This window comes from Leucoraja erinacea, chromosome 1 (genome assembly GCF_028641065.1).
Source record: "Leucoraja erinacea ecotype New England chromosome 1, Leri_hhj_1, whole genome shotgun sequence".
NCBI classification, from domain to species: domain Eukaryota; kingdom Metazoa; phylum Chordata; class Chondrichthyes; order Rajiformes; family Rajidae; genus Leucoraja; species Leucoraja erinaceus.
The window spans coordinates 161,828,054-161,854,480 of NC_073377.1; the positions used below are offsets into that span (position 1 = coordinate 161,828,054).

General features: G+C 42.0%; 2 protein-coding genes across 3 annotated transcripts in view; one reads left to right on the plus strand and one right to left on the minus strand.

Moving 5' to 3' along the window:
- LOC129704159 (annexin A5-like) overlaps window positions 1–13,294 on the minus strand; it is a 31,218-nt gene extending 17,924 nt beyond the window's left edge. Inside the window, exons 1-5 of one of the 2 annotated variants that reach the window (XM_055647085.1) lie at window positions 13,150–13,294; window positions 12,912–12,939; window positions 9,717–9,801; window positions 6,449–6,543; window positions 4,869–4,982 (exon numbers count right to left, since the gene is read on the minus strand). In XM_055647085.1, coding sequence (XP_055503060.1) covers window positions 4,869–4,982; window positions 6,449–6,543; window positions 9,717–9,801; window positions 12,912–12,929 — 312 coding nt within the window. In that variant the 5' untranslated portion in view covers window positions 12,930–12,939; window positions 13,150–13,294. The remainder of the gene's footprint in view (window positions 1–4,868; window positions 4,983–6,448; window positions 6,544–9,716; window positions 9,802–12,911; window positions 12,940–13,149) is intronic. The other variant, XM_055647093.1, reaches the window with a different exon arrangement.
- A 2,960-nt stretch (window positions 13,295–16,254) lies between these two features.
- The window catches only part of exosc9 (exosome component 9), a 32,513-nt gene continuing 22,340 nt past the window's right edge, over window positions 16,255–26,427 (plus strand). Inside the window, exons 1-4 of the mRNA XM_055647116.1 lie at window positions 16,255–16,402; window positions 18,710–18,804; window positions 25,005–25,124; window positions 25,915–26,017. Coding sequence (XP_055503091.1) covers window positions 16,337–16,402; window positions 18,710–18,804; window positions 25,005–25,124; window positions 25,915–26,017 — 384 coding nt within the window. The 5' untranslated portion in view covers window positions 16,255–16,336. The remainder of the gene's footprint in view (window positions 16,403–18,709; window positions 18,805–25,004; window positions 25,125–25,914; window positions 26,018–26,427) is intronic.

Genomic DNA, 26,427 nt, shown 5'->3' on the forward strand with positions numbered 1-26,427 from the left:
CAGAGTTTGCATGATTTTGTTCAAAATTCTAAGCTGCGTTTCCTGCATTCCATCAGCATTTACATCTTAAAAATACATCAATCCCTATGAAATGTTTTGGGACAGACCAAGATTACAACGTTTACTAAATAAATGCATAAAGCAGCAGATTGACTGGATCACTATAATTTGCAGCTGAGGGGGGGGGGGGGGGGAGGGGGATTGGTTACACGTGTAGAGTCACAAATTGTAATGCAACACTCAAGTAAACAGTTTTTCTCCTCCTCTCTCAGCTAATTGAATTGAATATTTATTACATGTCATTTGAACCTCAGTGAGGCTCGAACAAAACTTAGTTTCCACAGCCGTACAAACAGAGACAATTCCTACAAGACACACAAACAATTCAATTTACACAAACATCCATCACAGTGAATCTCCTCCTCACTGTGATGGAAGGCAAAGTCTTTCTCTCCCCTGTACCATTTTTCTACCGATGTTGAAGCCCCAGGCGGGCAATGGTAAGTTCCACGGCCATTTTAGGCCGCGCCGGGCGATGTACGGCCCCGCTCCAGGCCCAAAAGTCACAAGTTGGAGCCCCCGGTAGGCGTTCGAATGTCCCGCGGCCATTAAAGCCGCGCCGGGCGATGTACGGCCCTGCTCCGGGTCGTTCCAACCCTGCGACACGGGCTGGAGAAGTCACGTTGCGGGAGCTCCGGAAAGCGGTCTCCCACCCGGACCCGCGAGCTCCCGATATCACAGTCCACCGGACCTGCGGCTGCAGCTGGAGCTTCCGAGCTCCGGGGTCGGGCCGCAGCAACGCGCCACCACCGTTCCCCATCGGGCAAAGGGTACAGAAGTGTGAAAACGCACACCTCAAGTATCAGGGACAGTTTCTTCCCAGTTGTTATCAGGCAACGGAACCATCCTCCTACAACTAGTGAGCAATCCTGAACTACTACATGATGGTCCTTGGACTCTCTGATTGGACTTTACTGGCTTTATCTTGCACTAAACGTTATTCCCTTCTGTATCTGCATACCGTGAATGGCTCGATTGTAATCATGTATGGTCTCTCTCCGTTGACTGGCTACCACGCAACAAAGCTTTTCACTGTACCTCAGTACACATGACAATAAATAAACAAAACTGAACCAAACTGAACTTTCTCGATGAAGGCAGAAAATGCTGAAAATATCATCAGAAGTTCTTAGGACTACATCTGTCTGATGACCTGACGTCCACGGCCAACACCACAGCTCTGGTCAAGAGAGCCCAGCAGCGACTTCACCCTCTCCGAAGACTACGTAAAGCAGGCCTCCCCACCACACACCTACGGACTTTTTATAGGGGGACTGTCGAGAGCACACTGACATACGGGTGAAGAGATGGATTTTCCTGGTTCCGGAGCTGCAAGGCGTACGATCGGCACCAACTGGACAGGATAGTGAAACCGCAAGCAGGATTATTGGTGCTCCACTCCCCTTCCTGCTGGACATATACAGGAAGAGATGTATCAAACAGAGCCATCTCCATCAATCAAAGACCCTTACCACCCATCGCATGACATTTTTTTTCTCCATCCTCCCCATCTGGGAAGAGGTACAGGAGCATTAGCTGCAAAACCAGCAGGATGGCTTCTTCCCATAGGCTATAAGACTGTTAAATGGACTTTGCTCCCTGCCAAGTATCGCGCACAAACCCCCACACTGCAGCAGAGCCACTGTTGTGCCGCTGCCGGTCGGAACGGCTGTTGAATGTTTAGTAGAGTGTTAAATTTGTTCATGACATGTATTTTTTATTTTCATTTCTATTTATTTTTTCATGTACACTGAATGGACACTGGTTGAGCAACGTTTTTTTGTTTCCTCTGGGTATGCGAATACTCAGGAAATGACAATAAAGATATACAATACAATACAATACAGATCGGGACATCCGTGGAGAGACGGTTGATGTTTCAGGTCAGTAACCTTTTAAAGCTGAAATATTTCCACCTTTTTGTTTTCTTTTCCCAGATTGCACATTTCTGCAATATTTGGGCGTTGCATATTTCCACTAAACACTTGCGGGTGAAGAGATGGATTTTAATTTGGAAATCAGGTATTTACTCAGAAATCACAGGTTTAATTTAGCAGGGTCTTCGCATTCTGCCTCAAACTTTCTTGGAAATTAAACTAAATCCCTGCCTGCTTATAAGGTCCCCTCTGAATCTCCATAATCCTATTCAGCAAAAAGCAAGTATATCCAATGGCTTATCAAATCAAAAGAAGTCCTGACATGCCAGGGACAGTTTGTGAAAAATCTTATTTGCGTACTCCCTCTATTCTTTTTTAATTTGTGCAGTCAAATTTGGAGACCAAAATAACGCATAGTATACTCCAGGTGTAAAATAGGTATGACAAACTCAGTTGAACTTGGTAATTTAAATACCTCTTACAATTTCAAGACAGACATTCTCCAACTCTGATACCATGTGTACCTTCATTTCCACTAGCAGCCATACATCCTCAATCCTCTGGAATCCACTCGCTAAAACCCCTCTTTCTTGCATCATCTTTGGCTTAATATCAATTTTATGTCCAACGCCATTTTTCTTGCAAACACCAGTTGCAACTGTTGCTGCTCTAAGTTTAGTTTTCAAACAAGTATCTTTTTCATGCTGGGATCTCAGTTCTAAGTTCTGCTCTGGGTTAACAGTGAAAGATATTCACTCTAATTTAAATATTGTGGTTCAGCTCGAGTTCTGGCTCCTTCCTGCCACGTGGATTGCACAGCTGTGCCTGGTGAATCACCGCAGCAAGTACAATTTTAACCCTCCTTGGAATGTCGAAGATAGTTTCAAGATGATTGCTTAATGAAAGTGCATTTTATTTTAAAATACAAAAATCTGGAAAACCATGCAAATTCAGAAACTTTGTTGAGGGGGATCTAAGGGGATATTATTTCTCCAGTTCGAAAAAATAAAAAACATACGGTGAATATATTAAATAGTTAGAACCACTTAATGTGTTGCTACTGGACTAAATCCAAATCACTCAGTTTATAAATTCAGTTATAAATTATAAAGGGATTAGAGATCGAGGCACAGGGAATCAGAGCTCATACGAGGAACAATAAAGAGTGGGATGTGCATTCTTGCACAGCCGTAAAACTGGGAATTGCTGCAGTACCCAAGTAGAAGCCCATGAGGAGAGGAGGAACGCCATTAAACAGCTGGCTGAGTGAACCTTGGTAACATTATTCTGATTAATGAAATGCTCTCTCTACTGGACAAATGAAGATAATCTCAAATAAATTTCACTGAAAGGATCATGAGGGAAAGAAAGATGCTTCAACTGGAAGCTATTTAATCAGGAAATGTTTCACAAGGCTATTATATAAATAACGTATGGGATCAAGACAAGTACGAGGCAAGAACATTGAATGGCCACCTCATGAGCTTGTAGTTGTTATCAGGAGTTAGATGCGTGGTGTTTAGGAGACTATATCCTGTGGAAAGTGTTCAAAATAATAGGCCCAATGCCATTTGAGCAACTTCAGATTGGTCCTGTTCAGTCTGTGCCTCTGGATTTTAAATTGTGACTTGATGGGCCGAATGGCCTAATTCTCCAGGAGACAATTTTAAATTGTGACTCTACACCTTTGTGGCTCTACAGGTCAAGAGTTGACACCTTCACATTGAACCCAAGGAATGAATTCCAAGGTGATTTGGAGATGGATCAGTGCCAATAAAAACAACAGAGGTCATTGCAGTTAAACCCACCTTGTTCATGTTCATAAATGATGGGAGCAGAATTAGGGCCATCAAGTCTACTCTGCCATTCAATCATGGCTGATCTATAAGCCCTGGCAGCCGTACTAATCAAAAATCGATCTATCTCTGCCATTAAAATATCAATTGACTTGGCCTTCCGTGCAGGCATGTAGGAACATACACATTAGGAATAGGGGAAGCCTCAAGTCTGCCCTACCATTTAATGAGATAATGACACAAATCCGTATTTCCATCTACCTGTGCTCTCAGTTCACCCCTTGCTTACCAAGAATCTCTGTCTTAATAATATTCAGACTCAATTCTAGGTGCAGGTAGGATGTTAGAACATAATACTTGGTTGGATATTGGATTTTGGCACACATGTTTCAGTTACATCAAGTCCCACAACTTATAATGCTGGATGTGAAGATAATATGTTGCTAGTACAACCTGTAGTACTGGAGTAATCTCAGCAGTGGCCTTGTCCCTTAAAACCTCTTGCACCACAGCTATGGGGATATTCAATAACACTGACCCAGATGTTATGAAGGTTAATAGCAATAATATTTGTAGTCAGAATATCATGCACCAACTCGACAACTAAAATTGACGTCACCATTAATATCGGTTGGGTCTCTGATATTTCAGAGATATAGACTCTATGATTCTTCTACCTCTCAAATAAGTTGAGCTTCCCCAATAGAGCCTCAATAGAGCACCAATTGCTGCCAGCGTTAAATACAGGAGCTCGTCATTTTTTCGTTTCTTTTGCTGGGCTAAAGATTAGTTTCAGGAGCCACCGCCAGGGTTCGATGGGAATCGTTTAGGCAACTGAGGTACATATGTAATAGAAAGGACAAAAAAAAGTGCCTCCCTTGCTTCTACAGGTTCAGAAGTGTCCAATAACGAGCAATAAGGGCATGAAATCATCAGCAGTGTTCTAAATTATTGACAGGGATCTTTCACAAATTGTGTTGTGTTATAATCATTCTAAATCATTATTTAAACAGAATCAATAAGATTGAAATGAAATTTTCCTTTCTCAGGATTGAATACATTACACCTCTAGAATGTAACAGTTCATCATGCAAAACAAGATCGAAAAAACTGAATAATCCATCCACAGATTTACCTTAAGGGCATTGTGTAATTCAGAGACGCTGTACTGCAGAGGGGTCTTCATGAGTCCAACAATCACATTTTCAAACTTCCCACCCAATTCAGACTTTAGGTCCTCAACGAGATCCTGTTGTGCACAAGATTATTATTATTACACAGTGCATCTTTAAAATAAGTCACAATCAAGATTCAAGTGATTTTACAGTTAAATTGTCTCAGCTCCCATCTAATCTAATAGAAACAGAATCAAAATTTGGAAATCACTTTCAGAATGGATACAACTCATACTTCAAAATGACTACTATAACTCAGGGGAAGTAGATTACAATATGATGGAATTAATAAGGACAACAAAAACCTGAGACCAAACTGTATTCCAAATGCTCACTAACACTACATTTGTAAAGAATGGAGTAAATAAAGTTAAGCTCGTTATCACAGGAATGGTGCTCCGAATTTGTTTATTAAAGGGACCTATAAGTTACTTGCACACTACTCCTTCTCTAGAACCTGAAACTCACCAAGAACATGGTCAGTGGACAGCAAGAATCACAGTTGCCCACTCTGCAACACGCCGACCCTGTTCAAAACAGCTGAATTTACAAGGAATGCATACGAGTTTCAGAGTTTTCTTCCCTCAGAATGTAATTCCTTATCCCCGCTCCACTGGTACTTGGGCATTGCAATTCCTTTCATTAATCCAGTTGCCAATTGGAATTCATTACAATTTGGTGGTAGCAACAAATATCTGATTCAGAGGCAAAGCAAACTTATGGAATAACTCGGCTTGCACTCGCTAGAATTTAGAAGATTGAGGGGGGATCTGATAGAAACTTACAAAATTTTTAAGGGTTTAAGAAGGAACTGCAGATGCTGGAAAATCGAAGGTACACAAAAAAGCTGGAGAAACTCATCGGGTGCAGCAGCATCTATGGAGCGAAGGAAATAGGCAACGTTCTTAATTCTTAAGGGGTTGGACAGGCTAGATGCAGGAAGATTGTTCCCGATGTTGGGGAAGTCCAGAACAAGGGGTCACAGTTTAAGGATAAGGGGGAAATCTTTTAGGACTGAGATGAGAAAAAAAGTTTTTACACAGAGAGTGGTGAATCTCTGGAATTCTCTGCCACAGAATGTAGTTGAGGCCAGTTCATTGGTTATAATTAAGAGAGAGTTAAATGTGGCCCTTGTGGCTAAAGAGATCAGGGGGTATGGAGAGAAAGCAGGTACAAGTACAGCATTGGATGATCAGCCATGATCATATTGAATGGCGGTGCAGGCTCGAAGACTCCTGCACCTATTTTTCTATGTTTCTATCAACTACACGAAGAATTTTGCAGTTTGCACCCAATTAACACTTTTGGGAAAACTTTCAACCTTGGCTCACAATAATTTCTGCATCAAGGTTTACCCACCCTTTGTATTAGTACTGCTGTAATCACACTGATGGAGAAAGATTGTCAGCATTTCCATGCCTGCTATTTCACAGCGTAAAAGGAGAGCAAAGTTTTGTTTAGCTCAACTCCCATGTTTCATTTAAATCCACGAAAGTGAGTTGATACGTACAATGAAACATTTGTTTAAATATTGTCCTACCCTGCCAAAGAGAGTTTTGTATTGAAGAGAGATTTGTAAACGTTGAGTGCTGCTCCTGGTAGTTAAGATGCTAATAATTGCACTTTCATCAGTACCTACAGAACACAAGAAAAGCAAAACCCGTAAAGTCATGTGTATTTAGGCACAAACACGTCAGAATATTTTTGTTGTTTTAACACCCTGGTTTAAACATCCACAATCACCAAGAGTTAACAGAATTAGGCCTGGTTTACATAACCTATCCCCTTAGTTGCTGAAGCCCTGATATCATTCTGTTAAATATCACCCATATCTCACCAAGGAAAGATAAATGGTGCAACATTCTGTACGCAAAACTGAATGCATTGCAATTTGATGTATTTGGGAAAACATTTCCCTCAATAACCCTGTCTTCACATCATACATAGCAAGAATAACAAGGAAGTTCAGACCCCCCCCTCCCATTTATAATTCTTGATTCACTACATAAAAAACAATCTATAAAAATTCCTTCATTTATCAGGATACCACAAGTCCATATAGAGCTATGTCAGAGAGGCTAAAATGAGTTTTCCACTGCTGCTTGATTTGGATCCAGAATTACAACCAAACTTGGTAAAGTCTAGATTGATGCTCCAGTCCAACATGAGGAAGTGCTGCATTATCAAAACTGCTAAATTAAAGAAAACCAAAAGCAGATACAGCTTAAATCTCAGCAGATCAGGCAAGACGTGTGGGGATAGAAGGAAGAAAAAAATATATTATTTCTGGCTAGAGACTCTTTGAATGGGAAAAGATAAAAATAAAACGTTAAACATTGTGATGGGTGCAACAAACCAAAAGAAAAGAAGCAAAAGTTAGTGGAAAGGGAAATGTGTTGCCAGAGCTGAGCAGTTTGCCTTTGATTAGTTCATTTCTACTAATGTTTAGAAGAAGAAAGGAGACTTGGTTGAAATAAAAGATCCTGAGGGATCTTGACAGAGTTATAAGGGAAAGATGTTTTTACTTACGAAAAAAATATCTAGGACTTGGAGTCATGGTTTGGAAATAAAAACTCACATTTAAAATAGAGATAACACTCTTTTTCTCTGTCGGATGCAAAACTTTGGAACTCTCTTCATTACAGGATGATGGAAGCAAAGTCTTTGAATATTTTATTACAGAGGAAATGGATTCCTGTTCAGACAGGTGCTGAGAGATTATGTGGGGGCAGCCAGTAATGCAGAGATGAGATTAAATTAGATTAGCCATGATTGTATTCAACAGTGTTACAGATTCAAGAGGTCGGATCGATGACTCTAGCTCCTAATTCATATATTGTATTGGGAAGACAGTGATGTGTATATTGTGGACAAGATACTGTCCCTTAAGCTTACACTGATCTTAATTCGAAGGTGGCGAAAGGCTAAAGTTGAATTCAGGATGGGAATGGGACATGGAACTGGAAACTGAGGGCCATTCTGGTAGATTGGTTGATTGAACAGAGGAGTTCCATAACCAATCTGTTTGTTATTCCCCCAATGCAACACAAACCACATATTGAGGACAGAATTTAATATGCCAAATTTGTCTTGCAAGTAAATCATTGCTTCACTTGAAACGAGTGGATGAAGGATCTTTGCAACACCCACTTGGCTTGTCACAGTACCTCTCCCTCAGTTGCATGGGGAAGTGCCGTGACAAGGCAAGAGGGCGTGGCAAAGATGGAAGATTAAACCAGAGTGTCCCAAACAGGACTGACTGTTCCTCCAGAAGGCTCCAAAGGGAGGGAAGGAGAAAATGGCGCTGGTGGTGGAATTTTGTTGGACGTGGCAGGTGATCAAATGATCTGCTGAATATAAAGGCAGGGCAATGGGAAGTTTATCCTTTTTCTTGGTAGGAAAGGTAGTGAAAGCAAAAATTCAATCATAAATCCAGAAAGAGATATTGAAAATACTGTTGTGGATAGAGGTACAATCAAAAGGAACACAAGCTTAACTAAACCAAAATTAATTATGGTTAATGGAGACAAAGTAGAATTTAATACTCCTCATCCAATAAACATCAAAGCAGAATCATTCATTATTAATCTTATTAATACGGAGCACTTACAAAATGATTGCTCATGTATGCATGAAGGTCAATTAAATTCAGTATAAACCGAATTGTAAACGTAATATTTTCAAGATATAAATTTATCACATCCAACCTTACCTCTAACTCCAACAACGATTATAGCAAAATGAGAAAACAGTTAGCACAAAACATCCTTGATTGCAATACTCTGGCAAGTGTCTTGAATGACAAGATACAATGACAATATGCTGTCTGAGTTCTGATGATCAACAAACCAATGAAATTTTATTCTCTAAAGAGAGGGCAACTCTTGGACACAAATGGACAATCTAGTATCAACATTTTCTTTATGTGCATCATAAAGCAAGCTTAATTGTACCAAGCATAATCGTGGCTATAAGAGCAGGTAAGGAGTTGCCTATCCTGCAGCAATTGTCTCACTTTCCGATTCCTCAAAGTACTTTCCACCATCTACCAGGTGCAAATCTGGAGTGTATTAAAATACTCTGCCTGGTTGCATGAATGATCTCAAAAAAACCCATAAAGTTCAACACCATGTAAAGCAATTGCCCTGATGTACCATCCTAAACATTCAGTATTTCACCATCATTGCTGCAGTTTGCACCATCTATCATATCTAGTAAACGTACTTGCAAATCTTCTACAATAACGTATCCCAAACCTGAGCCCCTAACCAACAAACAAAAACATGCTTTGTTGTTACTTCTCCCAACTAACTACATTTCTACATTTCCCTTCGTCCCATTCCCCTTGTCCGTTTTTCACACCTTACACTTCCTTATCTATACACCGCTCCCACTCCCCTGACATCAGTCTGAAGAAGGGTCTCGACCCAAAACATCACCCATTCCTTCTCTCCAGAGATGCTGCCTGTGCCGCTGAGTCACTCCAGCATTTTGTGTCTATCTTCAAATAAAAACATGAGCTCATCACCTACAGGTTTCCCTTCAAGTCATTCATTGCTGGACAAAATCCTACAGATCCCTGCACATCAGACTAACTTCTTCAGACAGACTGCAGCAGTTCACAAGGAGATCACTCACAAGCATCTCTGCAAAGACAAATCTCAAGCGGCAACAATAGCCATATCTCCAGCTGTACATACACACACACACACACACATTGCGACTGAATTTCAAAAATTCTCAGCCCACGAATAAAAAAATGGTTAAAGATAAACATTTTCTACAAGTTACATATTTCAAGTAATTACCCAGTCCTTTCATGGCTTTTCTGAGCAGTTCAGCATCTTGGTTTGCATCAAAGTTTGGATAGTCTTTAATAACTCCTCGGGAACCCTGAATAATATATTATAATTGAAAAGATAGCAGTTACCAGCAAATGAAAGGAAAGTTTATCAACAAACACAGTTGTTGTTCAGCGCCTTCAGTGCCTCAGACAAACCTTGTTACATATTATGGATCAACTTCCCCACAATAATAATAATAGGGATAACTTTCCATTATCGAGAGTCAGGTCGGGGAGAGTTCCCCCCACCACAGGTACCATGTAATCCTATGCTAACCTCTTCATGGTCGGATAGTCGGCAACCAAACCATCTCCCCCACCTGGTTTGCCAAGTGAGGAGGGGGCTGTGGACCCCCTGCAGGACCAAAAACAAGACCTGTCAAAGGGCGGATGAGCTCCTAGAGAGCCAACGGCCATCTACACTTCAGTAGAAGTTGCGATCACTGTCGTACAAAACATTGTGCCCGTCGATGTTTTCAATGATGATGATGATTCTATTAAACATTAACAAAAGCAATATAGTGCAAAGCCATAATCTAATTCAAGATTAGTTACTCAATAACATAGTACTAAAATATACAAATATTTGACAACGTTTTGGCTATGATGAATTTCTTCTTCAACAAAATAAACACACCAAGAAGATTTACAAGGGCATTGCCAGGACTCGGGGCCTAAACTACAGGGAGAAGTTGGGCAGACTGGGACTTTATTCTTTGGAGCACAAGAGGCTGCAGGGTGATCGTACAGAAAAGTATAAAATCATGAGAGGAATTGATAGGGGGAATGCACAGAGTCTTTCAAGCTATGCAGGGTAATCAAGAACCAAAGAACAGTGGTTTAAGATGAGAGGGGAAAGATTTAATTGGAACCCAATGGGCAACATTTTCATTCAGAGAGTGGTGAGTATATGGAATGAGCTGCCAGAGGAGGTAGTTGAGGCAGCTACTATAACAGTATTTAAAAGACACTTGGACATGGATAGGAAAGGTTAGAGGAATATGGGCCAGATGCAGGTAAATGGGACTAACTTCGATGATGCATCTTGGTTGGCATGGGCAAGTTGGGCCAAAGAGCCTGATTTCCTGTTGTATGGTTCTCGCCATTATAGTCCAATTTACTAGCTATACATATTCACTTTGTCCACAATGTAGACACTCAACATTTCTGATCAGTCACAAAACTGCAGTGATATGGTGTTTATATTACTGATTCATTACAAACAAATGCTTATCTACAAAATGTTGATAAGACTCGGAAACAGCTTTATTCCAAGAGCTATAGCGGCTCTGAACCGGCCCTGCTGAGTGCCCCTCACCCCACCAAAAATTTTATTTTTAATATGTTTTATTATTTATTATTTATTTATTTTTATGATACTGCCTGTAAGGAAAATTCATTTCATTGTCTCTAATTGAGACAATGACAATAAATTTGAATACAATACACTACAATATTGAATACAATACAATACAATTATTTATTTATTTTACTTTTCTTTTTCATCGGTTGGAGCTGCATATTAAATCTCGTTGCACTGACGTGCAATGACAATAAAAGATATTATTATTATTATTATTATTATTATTATAGAAACACCAAAGCATGCACAGGAGCAGATATCAGACCACTAAATCTAAATCAAGTTTAAGCCATTCAATAGTTTTAAAAATTGAGAAAATAAAACATTTCCTAATTAGGGAAGAAACAAAAAAATGTATGTCAAAAATCAGAAATCGAAATCTAAATTAAAAGCAGAAAATGCTGGAAACAATCAGCAAGTCGGGTTGTGGGAAGAGAACGAGTTCACACACTGAATCAAAGAATTTAAAGGGAGAGGGAAAAAAACATGCTGGTTTACAAAGAAAAGGTCCGTCAAAAGGGTCCTGATCTGAAATGCCACCTGTGCTGCTTGACCCTCTGAGTTGTTTGAAAACTTTGTGTCTAGCTTCAATTTACAAAGAAGATGAACAGTGGGAAGGAATTGATGGGGCAAAGGGAACATTTGTGATAGAATGAGGGTAGAATTGTTTGGTCAGTAGTGTTTGGTGCGTTAAAGGCAGCAAATCGAGTGACAGCATGGACTTAGAAACATAGAAAATAGGTGCAGGAGTAGGCCATTCGGCCCTTCGAGCCTGCACCGCCATTCAATATGAGCATGGCTGATCATCCAACTCAGTATCCTGTACCTGCAGCCTCTTGTGCTCCTGTACCTGCCTTCTCTCCATACCCCCTGATCTCTTTAACCACAAGGGCCACATCTAACTCCCTCTTAAATACAGCCAATGAACTGGCCTCAACTACCTTCTGTGGCAGAGAATTCCACAGATTCACCACTCTCTGTGTGAAAAATGTTTTTCTCATCTCGGTCCTAAAGGATTTCCCCCTTACCCTTAAACTGTGACCCCTTGTTCTGGACTTCCCCAACATCGGGAACAATCTTCCTGCATCTAGCCTGTCCAACCCCTTAAGAATTTTGTAAGTTTGGTTGACAAAAGAGGTTTAAAAATGATACAAAATGTAGGATTGTTGGACATGTCCAAGAGGGTGCAGTGTGTTAACAGAGTTAAAAAGTGAGCCAATAATCACAAACTGAAGGAAAAGGCCAGTTCTGATACAGAATGACAAAACAATGCACGGAATATTATAGACTCTTTGATATTAAGTTCAAAAGTCTGCAATATGAAAATAGAAGACTAGCTCAAGACTAGCCTCAAGCTCGGATAGTACCTCGTTATTAATTGCAAGAGGCCACGTACAGAGGGCTCTGTATGATACCGCATAGTGGGATGGAAAAGTAAAGAAACAAAAATATGCAAGTTTTAAAAAGTAGTCGGGTGGTTCCTGGCGGTTAAGGATGAGACACAAAGAAATCCAAAGTAATAAAGTCACGTTCAAAAGTTTTCTTTAAAGTCGCTATCAAATATTTCGACATTCGTCATTCATTTTTTTTAATAAAAAGCAATTCAATTCAATAAAGTTGTAAGTGGAAAACTGAAGCCTGACTTTGTCTCACATGACTCAGTTACACGGTCTGACGTTTTTGAAAGAACGAACGGGTTTGAGAAGCTACAAACTTTAAAAGTGCATTTAAAGTCACGAAATTATAATGCACAGAAAGGCTGTATTTTAAAAATGAGTTTAAAAAAAATCGACCCACCTTTCCTGTCGATGCCATTGTTTCTAATCTGGTCAAAACAAAATTAAAAAAACACAATTTTATGAAGGTAAGCACAAAAGTTTGTAATATGTCAATCCAAAGTTACTTCTGCGACATTATATGAGCGCTTGATATTTAAAAAATATACAATCAAGTTTTAAGATAAATAATTTTCAATCTACTCTTTCAAAGTATGCCGAAACACAACCCCGCCCCGAAAAGTATTCAACATACTTACATTAGAGATTTGTCCCTTCGCCTGCCGCTGCAAGATCTTCACTACGCTCTGCACAAACACTGCTCTCATCAAACAAAAACCACTAGGACTATGAACTCACTCTTTCCAATCTCTCTACTGCCAAGCGACCGCACCCCGAGCTGGCACTGGATGCTGGGAATTGCAGTTTAGTCTTGGATGAGTTGTAACCAAAGAACATAGAGGTTCCTCTACTCTAGTATCTTTGGTTGTAACGCCGCCACAATTTCGGTTCTCTGGACTAGAAAGGATTCTGAAAGTAAATACTGAAATCGAACTGTTTTATAATTGATCACTGGATGATCCCACAGGATTATCTTCTTGAAGTGCCACCAAAATGTTCTCCCTAATCAAAAATGCAATTCCCCTTCCTTTCTTACATTCATCTCCATCCGTTTTGTAGCATTTTGTACATTGAGCTGCTAGTCATGCCACTCCCCCAGCTACATTCCTGTAACAGCTATCATTTTCCAGTTTCATATCCCTATCTATGCCCCGAGTTCTTCTGCCTTTCCCATTGCATGGGTGAAGTTTATTATTCTTACTTGCTGCCGGTTAAAAGGCCTGAAAAAGCAAGTCAAAGATAAATATAATAATATAATAATCAAACATTTAATAAATTCATAACCGTAATACTAGTGGAAAAATCTGGTGTTGGTAGTACAACCAAATCAAACATTTAATAAATTCATAACCGTAATACTAGTGGAAAAATCTGGTGTTGGTAGTACAACCAAAGGCATAGTCCAGAGTAGTTCCTAGTCCTAGTTGATGTTAGTGTTGTGTATCGTCAATCCTTCTGCAGTTGTACAGAGCCCTAGTGTGCAGTTTTGGTCCCATCATTTGAGGAAGGACATTCTTGCTATTGAGGGAGCGCAGAGTAGGTTTACAAGGTTAATCCCTGGGATGGCGGGACTGTCATATGCTGAGAGAATGGAGCAGCTGGTCTTGTACACTCTGGAGTTTAGAAGGATGAGAGGGGATCTCATTGAACCATATAAGATTGTTAAGGGCTTGGACACGTTAGAGGCAGGAAACAGGTTCCCGATGTTGGGGGAGTCCAGAACCAGGGGACACAGTTTAAGAATAAGGAATAAGCCATTTAGAACGGAGACGAGGAAACACTTTTTCTCGCAGAGAGTGGTGAGTCTGTGGAATTCTCTGCCTCAGAGGGCGGTGGAGGCAGGTTCTCTGGATGCTTTCAAGAGAGAGCTAGATAGGGCTCTTAAAAATAGCGGAGTCAGGGGATATGGGGGAGAAGGCAGGAACGGGGGTACTGATTGGGGATGATCAGCCATGATCACATTGAATGACGGTGCTGGCTCGAGGGGCCAAATGGCCTACTCCTGCACATATTGTCTATTGTTCAAGAGCCTGATGGTGGTGGGTGAAAACTATTCTTAAACCTTGTGGTCACAGTTTTCAGACTCCAGTGCCTTCTTCCCAATGAATGAGAGCATGGCCTGGATGGTGTGGGTCTGATGATATTGACTGCCTTTTTAAGGCTGCGACACTTATAAATCTCTTAGTTGGGGGGGGGAGGTCTATGCCTGTAATGGACCAGGCAATGTCTACCACTCGCTGTAATCTCTTTCATTCCTGGACATTCGAGTTGCTGAACAAAACCCTGATGCAACCAGCCAGTGTGTTCACTACCATACACTCATAGAAGTTCGATAAAGTATTCATCAACATGCCAGATTTCCTCAGTCTTCGAAGGAAGTTTAGGTGTTGATGAGTGTTTGTTGTGATTACACCAATGTGCTCGGCCCAGGACAGGCTTTCATGTCTTTGGGACGTGGGAGGAAATTGAGGCACCTGGAGGAAAATATACACGGTCACAGGGTGAACATACAAACTCCACACAGATTGCACCTTCGGTCAGAATTGAACCAGGGTCTCTGGCAGTGTGAGGCAGCCGCGCATGAGTATAGAGAGAATGTAGCAGGGGACTGAGCAAAAAGCCTTGAAGTGCTCCTGTTTTAATGGCTATTGAGGAGGAAGTATTGTCAATTCGTACTGATTGTGGTGACAAGACAGGATGCTGATGAATTAGAAGGGAACCTGTAGATGGTGTTTTCTCATGCCGCTGTTGACCTTTTGAGATATGCTGTCAGAATCGGTGAGAAGGTACTGCAGCAGTATACTTTGTAGAAAGAATACATTATAGCTTCAGTGTGCCAGTAGTGGAGGAAGGGAATGTTTAAGATAATGAATAGGGTGGTAAGAAGGCTGTTTTTTTTCTGGATGGTGTTGAGCTTCTTACGAAGCTTAATTTACCCAACCAAGTGGAAAGTATTTGTGCAGAAAAGATGCACCAGGATGTTTCCTGGACTTGCGGGCTGAGTTACAGGGAGACCCAGTGTTACCACCAGGACAATTGAAAACTACAGAATAATGGAAGGCCTAGATAGAGTCAATTTGGAGAGGATCCTTCCAGTAGTGGGAGAGTCTAGGATAAGAGGGCACAGACTCAGAACCCATGGATGATCTTTAGAATGGAGATGAGGATGGAGTTATTTTGTTCAGACTGAAGAAGGGTTTCGGCCCGAAACGTTTCCTATTTCCTTCGCTCCATAGATGCATGGACGGGAAAGGAATGGAGGGTTATGGTCCGAGAGCAGGTAGATGGGACTTGGGGAGAATACGTGTTCGGCACGGACTAGAAGGGCCGAAATGGCCTGTTTCCGTGCTGTAATTGTTATATGGTTATATTGCTGCACCCGCTGAGTTTCTCCAGCATTTTTGTCTACCTTCGAAGTTCAGGAGAATATTCTTCTTCCCAAAAACCGCTTCTGGCTTAAGTCCAAGAAGGAACTACAGATGCCTCTGGCTTAAGTCCAAGAAGGAACTGCAGATGCCTCTGGCTTAAGTCCAAGAAGGAACTGCAGATGCCTCTGGCTTAAGTCCTCCCTCCACCACCTCCAGTTTCAATTCCATTTGGAATATTTTGGAGGACCTAGAAGCCAAGAACTAAGGGAAGGAGGAACATCTGCTGGTGAAGGAACAGCTGCTGGAGGAGGTGGAGGAGGAGTAGTATGAGCCAAAGATCTACTGCTGCTGCTGCTGGAGGTTGAGATAAGATCTTTGTTTGAGCTGCTGCTGCTGCTGCTGGTCGCCGGCTGGTGACGTGAGAGGCGGGCGCCGGGTGGAGAGGCGAGGAGAGGAGATGAGGGAGACGCCGCTGTCCAACTGCGAGCGGCAGCTCATCCTGCAGGCCATCGCCGACAGGCAGGTGCGGATCAACTCTACTCAACCGGGGCGGCCGGGCGTGAGTGTGAGTGAGTGAGTGTTCACAGCGGCTCACTGTGTGCGGGCCTGCGGTGTAGGGCCGGGCGGCAGCACCTCCTCGTGTATGTATGTGTGTGTGCGTGTCTGTGTGTGTGTGTGGGCATCTGTGTGTGTGTGGGCATCTTTGCTCGTGTGTATCTGTGTGTGGGCATCTTTGTGCGTGTATGTGTGTGTGTATGCGTGTCAGTGTGGGCATCTTTGCTCCTGTGTGTGTATGTGTGTGTGTGGGCATCTGTGTGTGTGTGGGCATCTGTGTGTGTGTGTGTGTGTGTGTGTGTGGGGGGTGTGTGTGTGTGGGCATCTGTGTGTGTGTGTGTGGTGTCTGTGGGGCATGTGTGTGTGTGTGTGGGCATCTGTGTGTGTGTGTGGGCGTCTGTGTGTGTGTGTGGGCATCTGTGTGTGTGTGTGTGGGCATGTGTGTGTGTGTGTGTGTGTGGGCATCTGTGTGTGTGTGTGGGCATCTTTGCTTGTGTGTGTGGGCATCTTTGCTTGTGTGTGTGGGCATCTTTGCTCGTGTGTGTGTGGGCATCTGTGTGTGTGTGTGTGGGCATCTGTGTGTGTGTGTGGGTGTGTGTGTGTGGGCATCTTTGTCGTGTGTGTGTGGGCATCTGTGTGTGTGTGTGGGCATCTTTGTGTGTGTGTGTGGGCATCTTTGTGTGTGTGTGTGTGTGTGTGTGCATGTGTGTGTGTGTGTGTGTGTGTGTGTGTGTGTGTGTGTGTGTGTGTGTGTGTGTGTGTGTGTGTGTGTGTGTGTGTGTGTGTGTGTGTGTGTGTGTGTGTGTGTGTGTGTGTGTGTGTGTGTGTGGGCATCTGTGTGTGTGTGTATCTGTGTGTGTGTGTGGGCATCTGTGTGTGTGTGTGGGCATCTGTGTGTGTGTGTGGGCATCTGTGTGTGTGGGCATGTGTGTGTGTGGGCATCTGTGTGTGTGTGTGGGCATCTGTGTGTGTGTGTGGGCATCTGTGTGTGTGTGTGGGCATCTTTGTGTGTGTGTGTGTGGGCATCTTTGCTTGTGTGTGTGGGCATCTTTGCTCGTGTGTGTGTGTGTGTGTGTGTGCCCGCACATCGTGGGCATCTGTGTGTGATGGGAGGGATGATGAGCGGATCTGTCTGGGTGGTGTTTTCAAAATCAGCTGCCTCTCACAGTCAGTGCTGGGACTGCGTTTCTTTCATTCCAGTTGTGGGGGGGGGGGGGGGACTTTGCCCTCCCAGACCCCCCACCAGTTCATTTCCACACCACCCTGCTGTATCCCTGCAACTTTCTCCCTTCCTTCCACATATTCCCACTTTTGTCATCAACATGCACGGTTTACTGCAGTAGTCCATCTGTGCAGGTGTCTGTCTGGGATGTGGGGGGAATGGACAATAGTAAAATCTGAAGGCAGGAACGGTATCCTGACGGCAGGATAGGGACAAAATGATATTCAAGTCGGGGGGAATTAGAAGATCAATGTCATCTGGGGTAAATGCCCCTTTTCTGCTGCAGTTAGACCTGACAGCTGTACTCAACAGTTTGGTATCAAGGGCAAGGTTTGAGTTGTGATTGACGTTAGAATCAACAATGGAAGTGAAACAAGGATTGAGGTTGGCTGAGGGACTATGGATGCAATCAATCTTGCAATCAATTAGAACTAGATAACTTAAATTTATTGCAAGAATTCTGATGCTGAAGAGAGCCTGCGTTCTGCTGACTGTGCTCGGAAGGTACAGTTGAACATGACTGCTTTAACACCACTGCTGTTTCATTGGGTGGCAATTGCAAGCTGTTCCAATCTCTGGACAGATTGAAACCAGATTGGGCGGGTTACTAAAAGATTGTGAACAGCAGACAAGCATTAGACATTCATGCTATTTTAAAAACGTAAATTTGAGATACACATTTTTAAAAGGTAAGTGTAACTTCTGGCAATACACAATTATGTAGACCAGGAAAACTAGATGAGAATAGCAGTATTAGCAAGTAGGCTGTGGAGTAATTGTTGGTTACAAGAACTGAGAGGTACCCATTCCTGCATTTTAATTCGTAAAGGTAAATAAACTCTGTTTTGGTGATATTTATTTTTTCCTCTGATATTTTGTGAAATGAAAATTGAGGTGTGGGAGAAGAGCTCTATATTCAAGGAAATATAAACAAACTTTTACATCCAAGCGGTGACCTACCATAAATATTGGTATCAACTTTTGTTATTACATTGCTGTAAGCTGGCTAGTTTGTTTTAAATTTAGTTAATGTGCTTTATTTTTGATCAACAGCGCCTTGATGGAAGGCAGACATATGATTATAGAAATATCAAGATAACATTTGGAACTGAATATGGCTGTTGCATTGTGGAACTGGGTAAAACAAGGTAACAATTATTTTTATCAGAGAACTTTAATTCATTATTCTGGTCTATGTTTGAAGCATTATTCCTTACTGGAAGAAAATTGGCATTTTAAATGTTGGAATGGGTCATGGTGTACTGCCTTGGTACCCCATTGTTTCAGTACTGTTGTATTGGATGAGTACGTTTGATGTCCTCTCTCCCCTATCCTTTCTTGCTAACTGGCTGTGCTGCATTGGGGAAACATTCAGCATTACGGGCTTCCCCCTATTCTGTTAAGATGTTGAAGGAAAGACAAAGATACAGCCTGTATAATCATATGTATGCTGGACCTGGTGCATGTTCCCTGTGATTGGGTAACATTAATTCAAGTATGCTGTTTAAAATTTTGCAATCCAGGTTTTAAGCACATGGGAAAGAAAAGAGGTGTAATTTGATGGAGGATTGGAAAGATGAATTGATAAAAGGGACCGGGCAAAGCAATAAGAATAGCAAGGGGGAAAAGGGTCCACGGGTATAAAAATGAAGAGTGAAATCAACATCTGAAATATAAACTTAGTTGAAGTCCAGAATCCAGTAATTCACTTAAACAGAAAATAATGTGCAGTTCCTCAAGTTTATCTATTGAGCATTGCAAGCTTAGTCTTTCCTTCTGTTCTGTTAAGTATTTCCAACCTTTTGAAGATAGCCTCAGAGTAACTCAGTGGATCAGGCAGCATCTCTGAAGAAAAGGAATAGATGACGTTATAGGTCGAGTCTCCCTATTCCTTTTCTCTGGAGATGCTGCCTGACCCGCTGAGTTACTCCAGCATTTTGTGCCTTTCTTTGGTGTAAACCAGCATCTGCAATTTTACTTCGGAGTCACGTGAGTGACTTCGTGAAGAAACCCGCTTACGGCGCATGCGTGTCATATCGCATACACGCATTGAACGTGTCGGACCTGGGGAGGACGTCCCCTTGAACGGGAGAGTTAAAAAGCCGGTGGACGGCAGGTAAGTGATTCTGCATTTTTCACCGTTTATAGGAATGGACAAAGGACGCAGAAAGGCTGTGAAGAAGCTGCAGGATGTCGGCGGTAAAGGTGCCGGGGACCCGCAGCAGCAGCCGACGGCACAGGCAGTTTGCATTGAGACAGCTGTGCCAGATTCAAACCCCGCGCCGGGAAAAACTAATTCTAGACCGGGCGGGAAGGCGAAACGCAAAACTTATCACTGTGAAAGTGAGCCCGAAAAGTCGCCGGTAAATACTTACTTGTATAGCAGTGATGAGGACCAGCTGCAGGGAATAGAGCAGCCAGCAGCGACCACATCTGCAGAGCTCAGAAAACAGTACGAGTGGCTGCAGCATGTGGGGCCGTCATCAATATGTTCGGAGGAGTACCGGGACGGCGAACAACGGCATTTGCAGCGGCCGGGAGCAACCAGAGCCGGTAGGCATGGCGACGGGTTGCGATTAAAACCGCGTGCGACTAGTGCCCGAGGGCACGAAAGTCGGCAGGAGCGGTGGGCTAAAAATAAACACCCGCGATCGACCAGTGCGGGAGAGCACGAAAGTCGGCTGGAGCGGTTGTGGGAGGAATTTCTCCATAGTGCCAGGCTCCAGAAAATGGATAAAAGCCACACAGGCACAGGTGTAAGTCCCTCAGAGCATTGCCAGAAAAGGCTGCTGGACATATCATCCTCATCTGAAGAGGGTGTTCAAGGGCTGCCTGACTCAGACTCTGAACAAGAGTCAGAGCCACGTTCCCATATGAATGAGGGAACACAGTTGCTGGACATGGTGGGCAAATATTTCCAGCAAGAACAAACTGGAAAAGACCTAGAGGCCAGGATGGCTGCCAGCATTGATTACATGACGACCCATCACCTGCAAACTAATACCTTAGCTGAGGTATGGGGTAGACATTTACCTCCGCGAAATTGTGCGGCTCTGAATGTACCCAGTGTGAACCGAAGCATTTGGAGACACGTGGGGCAGGCTATCCGGAGTCAAGATATCAAAATACAAAACGCTCTTAAAGGACTCTCGGCGGGTATAACAGCTTTGGCCCGTACGCTAGAGAATGTGGATATGTCAAATGACATGAAAGACGCTTTAGCACTGTTTTGCAATGTTCAATTTGAACTGAACAACATCAGGAAAGGGGCTATTCAGCCAGCGTTAGATCCAAAATTTGCAATCCTGTGCAAGCAGAAAGCCATAAAACCTCAAAATTTGTTGTTTGGGGGTGACCTATCAAAACAGGTCAAAGATTTGGAGGAAGAGGCCAAAACTTTGGGCCTAATAAAAGCGACCAAAGGATATCTCGGAAAACGGTATCATCCTTATGGGACGACTAAAAAAGCAAGTACTAATATTTATAGTACGAAAAATTGGAGAGAGGCCAGAGGTAACCAGCAACAGCGTCCTTTTTTAGGGGTTGGCCCGGGACGCCCACAATGGAAAATGCGGAAGCCTCCACTTCAACATTTACCCCACCTTCAACCTCAAGGCCCTCCGCAACCTCGGTTAAAACCAAGAAAGTAACACCACCGATAACCATGGAGGTAGGTGGGTCTGTGCCTCAAAAATTAATAAGGAGCACAGAACTTGGAGGGAGGTTGCAATTTCATTTGGAAGCATGGTGTAATTTAACTGTGGATAGGTATATCCTTAGCAGTATTAAGGGATATCTGATAGAGTTTATACACATACAAGACCCTCCAGTACAACATACACCGGACAGAACTTATATGCTTACCAAATTAGACAGAGCTAAAGCTCATATTGAAATACAAAGGTTGTTCACTAAAGGAGTAATTGAAAAAACCAAACATGAACAACAGGAATTTGTCTCAAATATATTTATTAGACATAAGAAAGATGGGGGTTGCCGGATAATTATTGATTTATCAACACTTAATAATTTTGTATAATATGCTCATTTTAAAATGGATACTTTTAGTACTGCTACAGAGCTAGTGTCGGCAGGCTACTTTATGGCAAGTATTGATCTGCAAGATGCTTACTATACGGTACCCATCAGAGACGAACACAGACGGTTTTTGAAATTTAATTGGATGGGTCAGCATGGCAATACAAGGCGCTACCAAACGGGCTAACGTCAGCCCCTAGATTATTCACAAAAATTCTTAAACCAGCTTTGGCATTCCTTAGACAACAAAACTATAGAGTGATGGCATATTTGGATGATATCTTGATTGTGGGGAAAACTTATGAGTTGGCTAGTAGAGCAGTGGTTGCCACAAGACAATTGATGGAACAGCTGGGATTCATTATCCATCCAATTAAGTCAAGATTAACACCTGCTACTAATATTGATTACTTAGGGTTCACTATTAACACACTTGATATGTTAGTGACTTTACCTATAGGGAAAGCCACGGAGTTCCAAAAGGATTGCACAGAGCTTATTAATACCGTTAAACCATCCATTAGACGGGTAGCCAGGATTATTGGGAAAATTATAGCCACGTTTCCTGCCATTCAATTTGGACGATTACATTACCAAAATTTACAGAGAGAAAAAATTAGAGCACTAAAAATTAATAGAGGCCATTTTGATAGGCCTATGGAGCTAACAATAAGAGCCATAAAAGAACTACAATGGTGGGAACAAAATGTTATATATAGCTCCAACCCAATAGTTATTCCAAACCCATCTGTGGTATTACAAACAGATGCCAGTGCACTGGGTTGGGGAGCAACGGATACCATCTCGAGCTCTGGAGGGAGATGGAATATACAGGAAACTAACCTACTTACCACTAAGGGTATAAATTACTTAGAAATGTTGAGTGCTTTTTATGGTCTAAAAGCTTATTGCTCGGGAATGATTAACCAGCATGTTAGATTGCAGATAGACAATACCACGGTGGTGGCATATATAAATCATATGGGTGGAAATATATCAACATCCTGTGATGAATTGGCAAACCATATTTGGGAATGGTGTATCCAAAGGAATATTTGGTTATCGGCTACGTATCTACCAGGGATACTTAATTCAGTGGCAGACGCCAGGTCACGAAAATTTAATGAAAATACGGAATGGATGTTAGACAGAACGATATTTGCTGATATCACAGCAAAGTACGGAAGGCCGGATATTGATCTTTTTGCATCCAGGTTAAATCATCAGTTACCAAGGTATATATCATGGGAACCAGATCCTGGGGCAGAAGCTACAGATGCATTCTCTTTGCACTGGGGGAAATGGTTCATTTATGCATTTCCTCCTTTCTGCCTCATCAATCGGGTACTACGGAAAATTCAACTAGACTCGGCATCTGGGATTCTCATAGTACCTGATTGGCCTACCCAACCATGGTTCTCGGTGCTGCAGGATTTGGTGCTTACACCATATATTACTTTAAGACATAGTCCTCAGTTGCTGGTGCATCCGGTGACTGGGGACAGCCATCCTTGCCATAATTATCTCAATTTATTGGTTTGTAGACTCTGAAAGAACCACTTCGGCATATGGGTTTATCTGATAGAACTGTGGACATGATCACAGCAGCACAGAGACTGTCGACTCAAAAACAATATTTATGTCATATTAAGAAATGGACTAAATACTGCCTGGATAACAATCTAGACCACAGAAAGATGGATGTTCCAGCTGTCCTAGAATTTCTCACAAGCCTGCACTATGAAGGACTCAGTTACAGCACGGTCAATAGTGCTAGGAGTGCCTTGTCCAGTTATTTATGGGAAGGCACAGAAAGACAGGGTGTCGGCTCACATCCTCTAGTAATAAAACTGCTACGAGGCATTTTTAACACAAATCCACCAAGGGCTAGATATAGCCAAATCTGGGATGTGAGTGTAGTCCTAACCATGTTACGGAATTGGTCACCGGCTACGGCATTACCGCTGAACTATCTCACTATGAAAATGGTAATGCTTATGGCGCTGGTCACAGCGCAAAGGGTCCAGTCATTACAGAAATTAAGACTGGATAACTTGACTGAGGCGACAGGAAGTTTGATTTTCGTGATCCAGGGCCTTATTAAGCAAAATAGACCAGGATCAGCGGGTCAGGTGATAGAGTTCATAGCCTATCCGCAGGACGAACGCCTCTGTGTAGTGAAACACATTATGTTATATATTGACAGAACAAAGGCTATCAGAGGCAATGAAAAGGCTCTTTTAATTAGCCATAAGAAGCCGTACCATAAAGTCTCGACTCAGACCATTTCACGGTGGCTGAGATATTGCTTAATTCAGGCAGGTGTGGACACTAATGTATTCAAATCTCACTCCACCAGGGCTGCAGCTACATCAGCAGCTAATCGCCTGGAGGTACCGATGGACAAAATCCTCAGAACTGCAGGATGGTCATCAGAGAAAACGTTTCACACATTTTACAACAAACCAGTTAGAAAAGAAGAAACGTTTTCGGGCAAAATTTTGAGTTCTATATAATTTATACCTGAAGCTTATAAGGTTTATCAATTGATTTAATAAATATTATTTACAATTTTTGTTTAAAATGTTGGTATGATTGTATTTTCTTAAATACCAGTAACAATTTCTCCCAAACTACCAAGGCAGTTGTGAAGATTGGACTCGTTCCACGGCATGAGGTCACAGAGCTTTGAAATCTTCACGAAGTCACTCACGTGACTCCAAAGTAAAATAGTAAGATTAAACGAGAACTTACCAGTTTGAAGTTTGATCTTTATTTTATGAGGAGGAACGTTGAGGGAATACGTGCCCTCCGCTCCCACCCTTATATGGTCATATCTTAAACTGGTATCTCTTTAATAATCTTACTATCTTAGGTCATTATTGTGTATCTGTGACCTCACACCGCTGCTTTGAAGAATGACACGCATGCGCCGTAAGCGGGTTTCTTCACGTATTCCCTCAACGTTCCTCCTCATAAAATAAAGATCAAACTTCAAACTGGTAAGTTCTCGTTTAATCTTACTATTCTTTCCTACACATTCAGCCTCTTGAAGTTGTGGGAAAGACAAAAAAATGCCAGGTCGCGAGGGAAGCCAATCCCTACTTATTTTCAATAGCAATTCAAAATGACATCCATCTGAAGATGTAGAGTGGTTCCATTTAACTCCATTTCAAAAAATGCTCCTCTGCCAATACAGAGCCTCCTTGATACTGCACTTTAACATGATTGATATAGATATTTTATCGTCCTGCTTTATCGTCAAGAATAAATTTAAATATGCTTAAATGGTTTTCAACTGTGATTTCAGGGTCCTTGCACAAGTATCATGTGAACTTGCTACTCCTAAACCTAGTCGGCCGACAGAAGGCACCATCTTCTTCAATTTGGAGCTCTCTCCAATGGCATCTCCTGCATTTGAACCCGGCAGGTTAGTTTAGCAGGAGTGAAATACAACTGTAGTAAATTTCGAGTAACCAACCAGTATTTGCTTTCCAATTCCAATCATGTTTTTTTTTTTTTTCGTTCTTGAATGTGGAAAATGTTTTTGACTAACAGCTTTCACCATCAAAACTCTGAAACTGACCGCAGTTAGGAAATTCCATGCAAACATGTGTCGTTCATGTAGAAATCTCAAGTTATTGTTGGTGATTCAAAAGCTTTTCCTGAGCGTCTGCTCCTCTACCTTTTCCTTTGGGTTAAATTGACATTGGTCCCTAAATTGTTTGAATTAATCTCAAGTTAAAAGACAATGAAAATTGTGTGCATTGTTGCATTAAGTCTACAAGCACTATCTCACAATTACTGCTTGGAAAGACTGTACAATATTCAGAATTTGAGAAAGCCAAAAGAATATAAAATGTTGATGCATGATATTTCAGAATTTATTTATTAAATGAATATTCTGATAGCATGTTTACATAAAATAAAAATTGTGCTTTCTTTGTCCTGGTGTGGTACCTGCAAAACCAAATGAGTTGCTCAGGCATCTCGATGGCACCATAGCTGCTCAGTAGCAGAAATCCTTTTGAACTGATATTTTACAGCATGTTGGAACAGAGTGCTTCTCATTTATGGGTGCTGTAGTTTCAGCAATCTTCGTTTGAATTAGGGTAATTTTGTGTGTTGGTATACTTCTTTACCACTGTTTGTGTAAAATGACTGGATGTTCTTTTAAAGTGATATCGTAAAATATGACCTAATTTTTTTTTGATTTGCAGACAATCGGAGTTGTTAGTCAAACTGAACCGCCTGTTGGAGAGATGTCTGAGGAATTCAAAGTGTATAGACACAGAATCCCTGTGTGTTGTAGCAGGTGCAAAGGTGAGACAAATTTGTAAGGCGCTTTCTGATTGGAATTTGAGGACTTTTTTCTTAAATTTGTTCTCACTAACCACTATCACTGCTGAACTAGACAGTAATTTACATGGTAGAGAGAGGGATTTGTGACTTAGGCTGAAGTACAGCTCAATGCACTGACATATTGAGAATGACCATTACATTTTTTCACATACAGAAATCTCAGTATAGATGATTTGGTTTAAGTTTCCCTACTGTGGCGCAGCAGTAGAGTCGCTGCCTTAAGGGCCTGTCCCACTTGCGTGATCTTGGCACGCAAATTACGCGACCTTGTGGTCGCGTTGAGCCACGATGGTCCTGCAAAGGTCGGGCGCGATTACCAGCGTACGCACAGCCGTCTGGAGCGCGTGACGTCATTTGAAGATGGACACAAA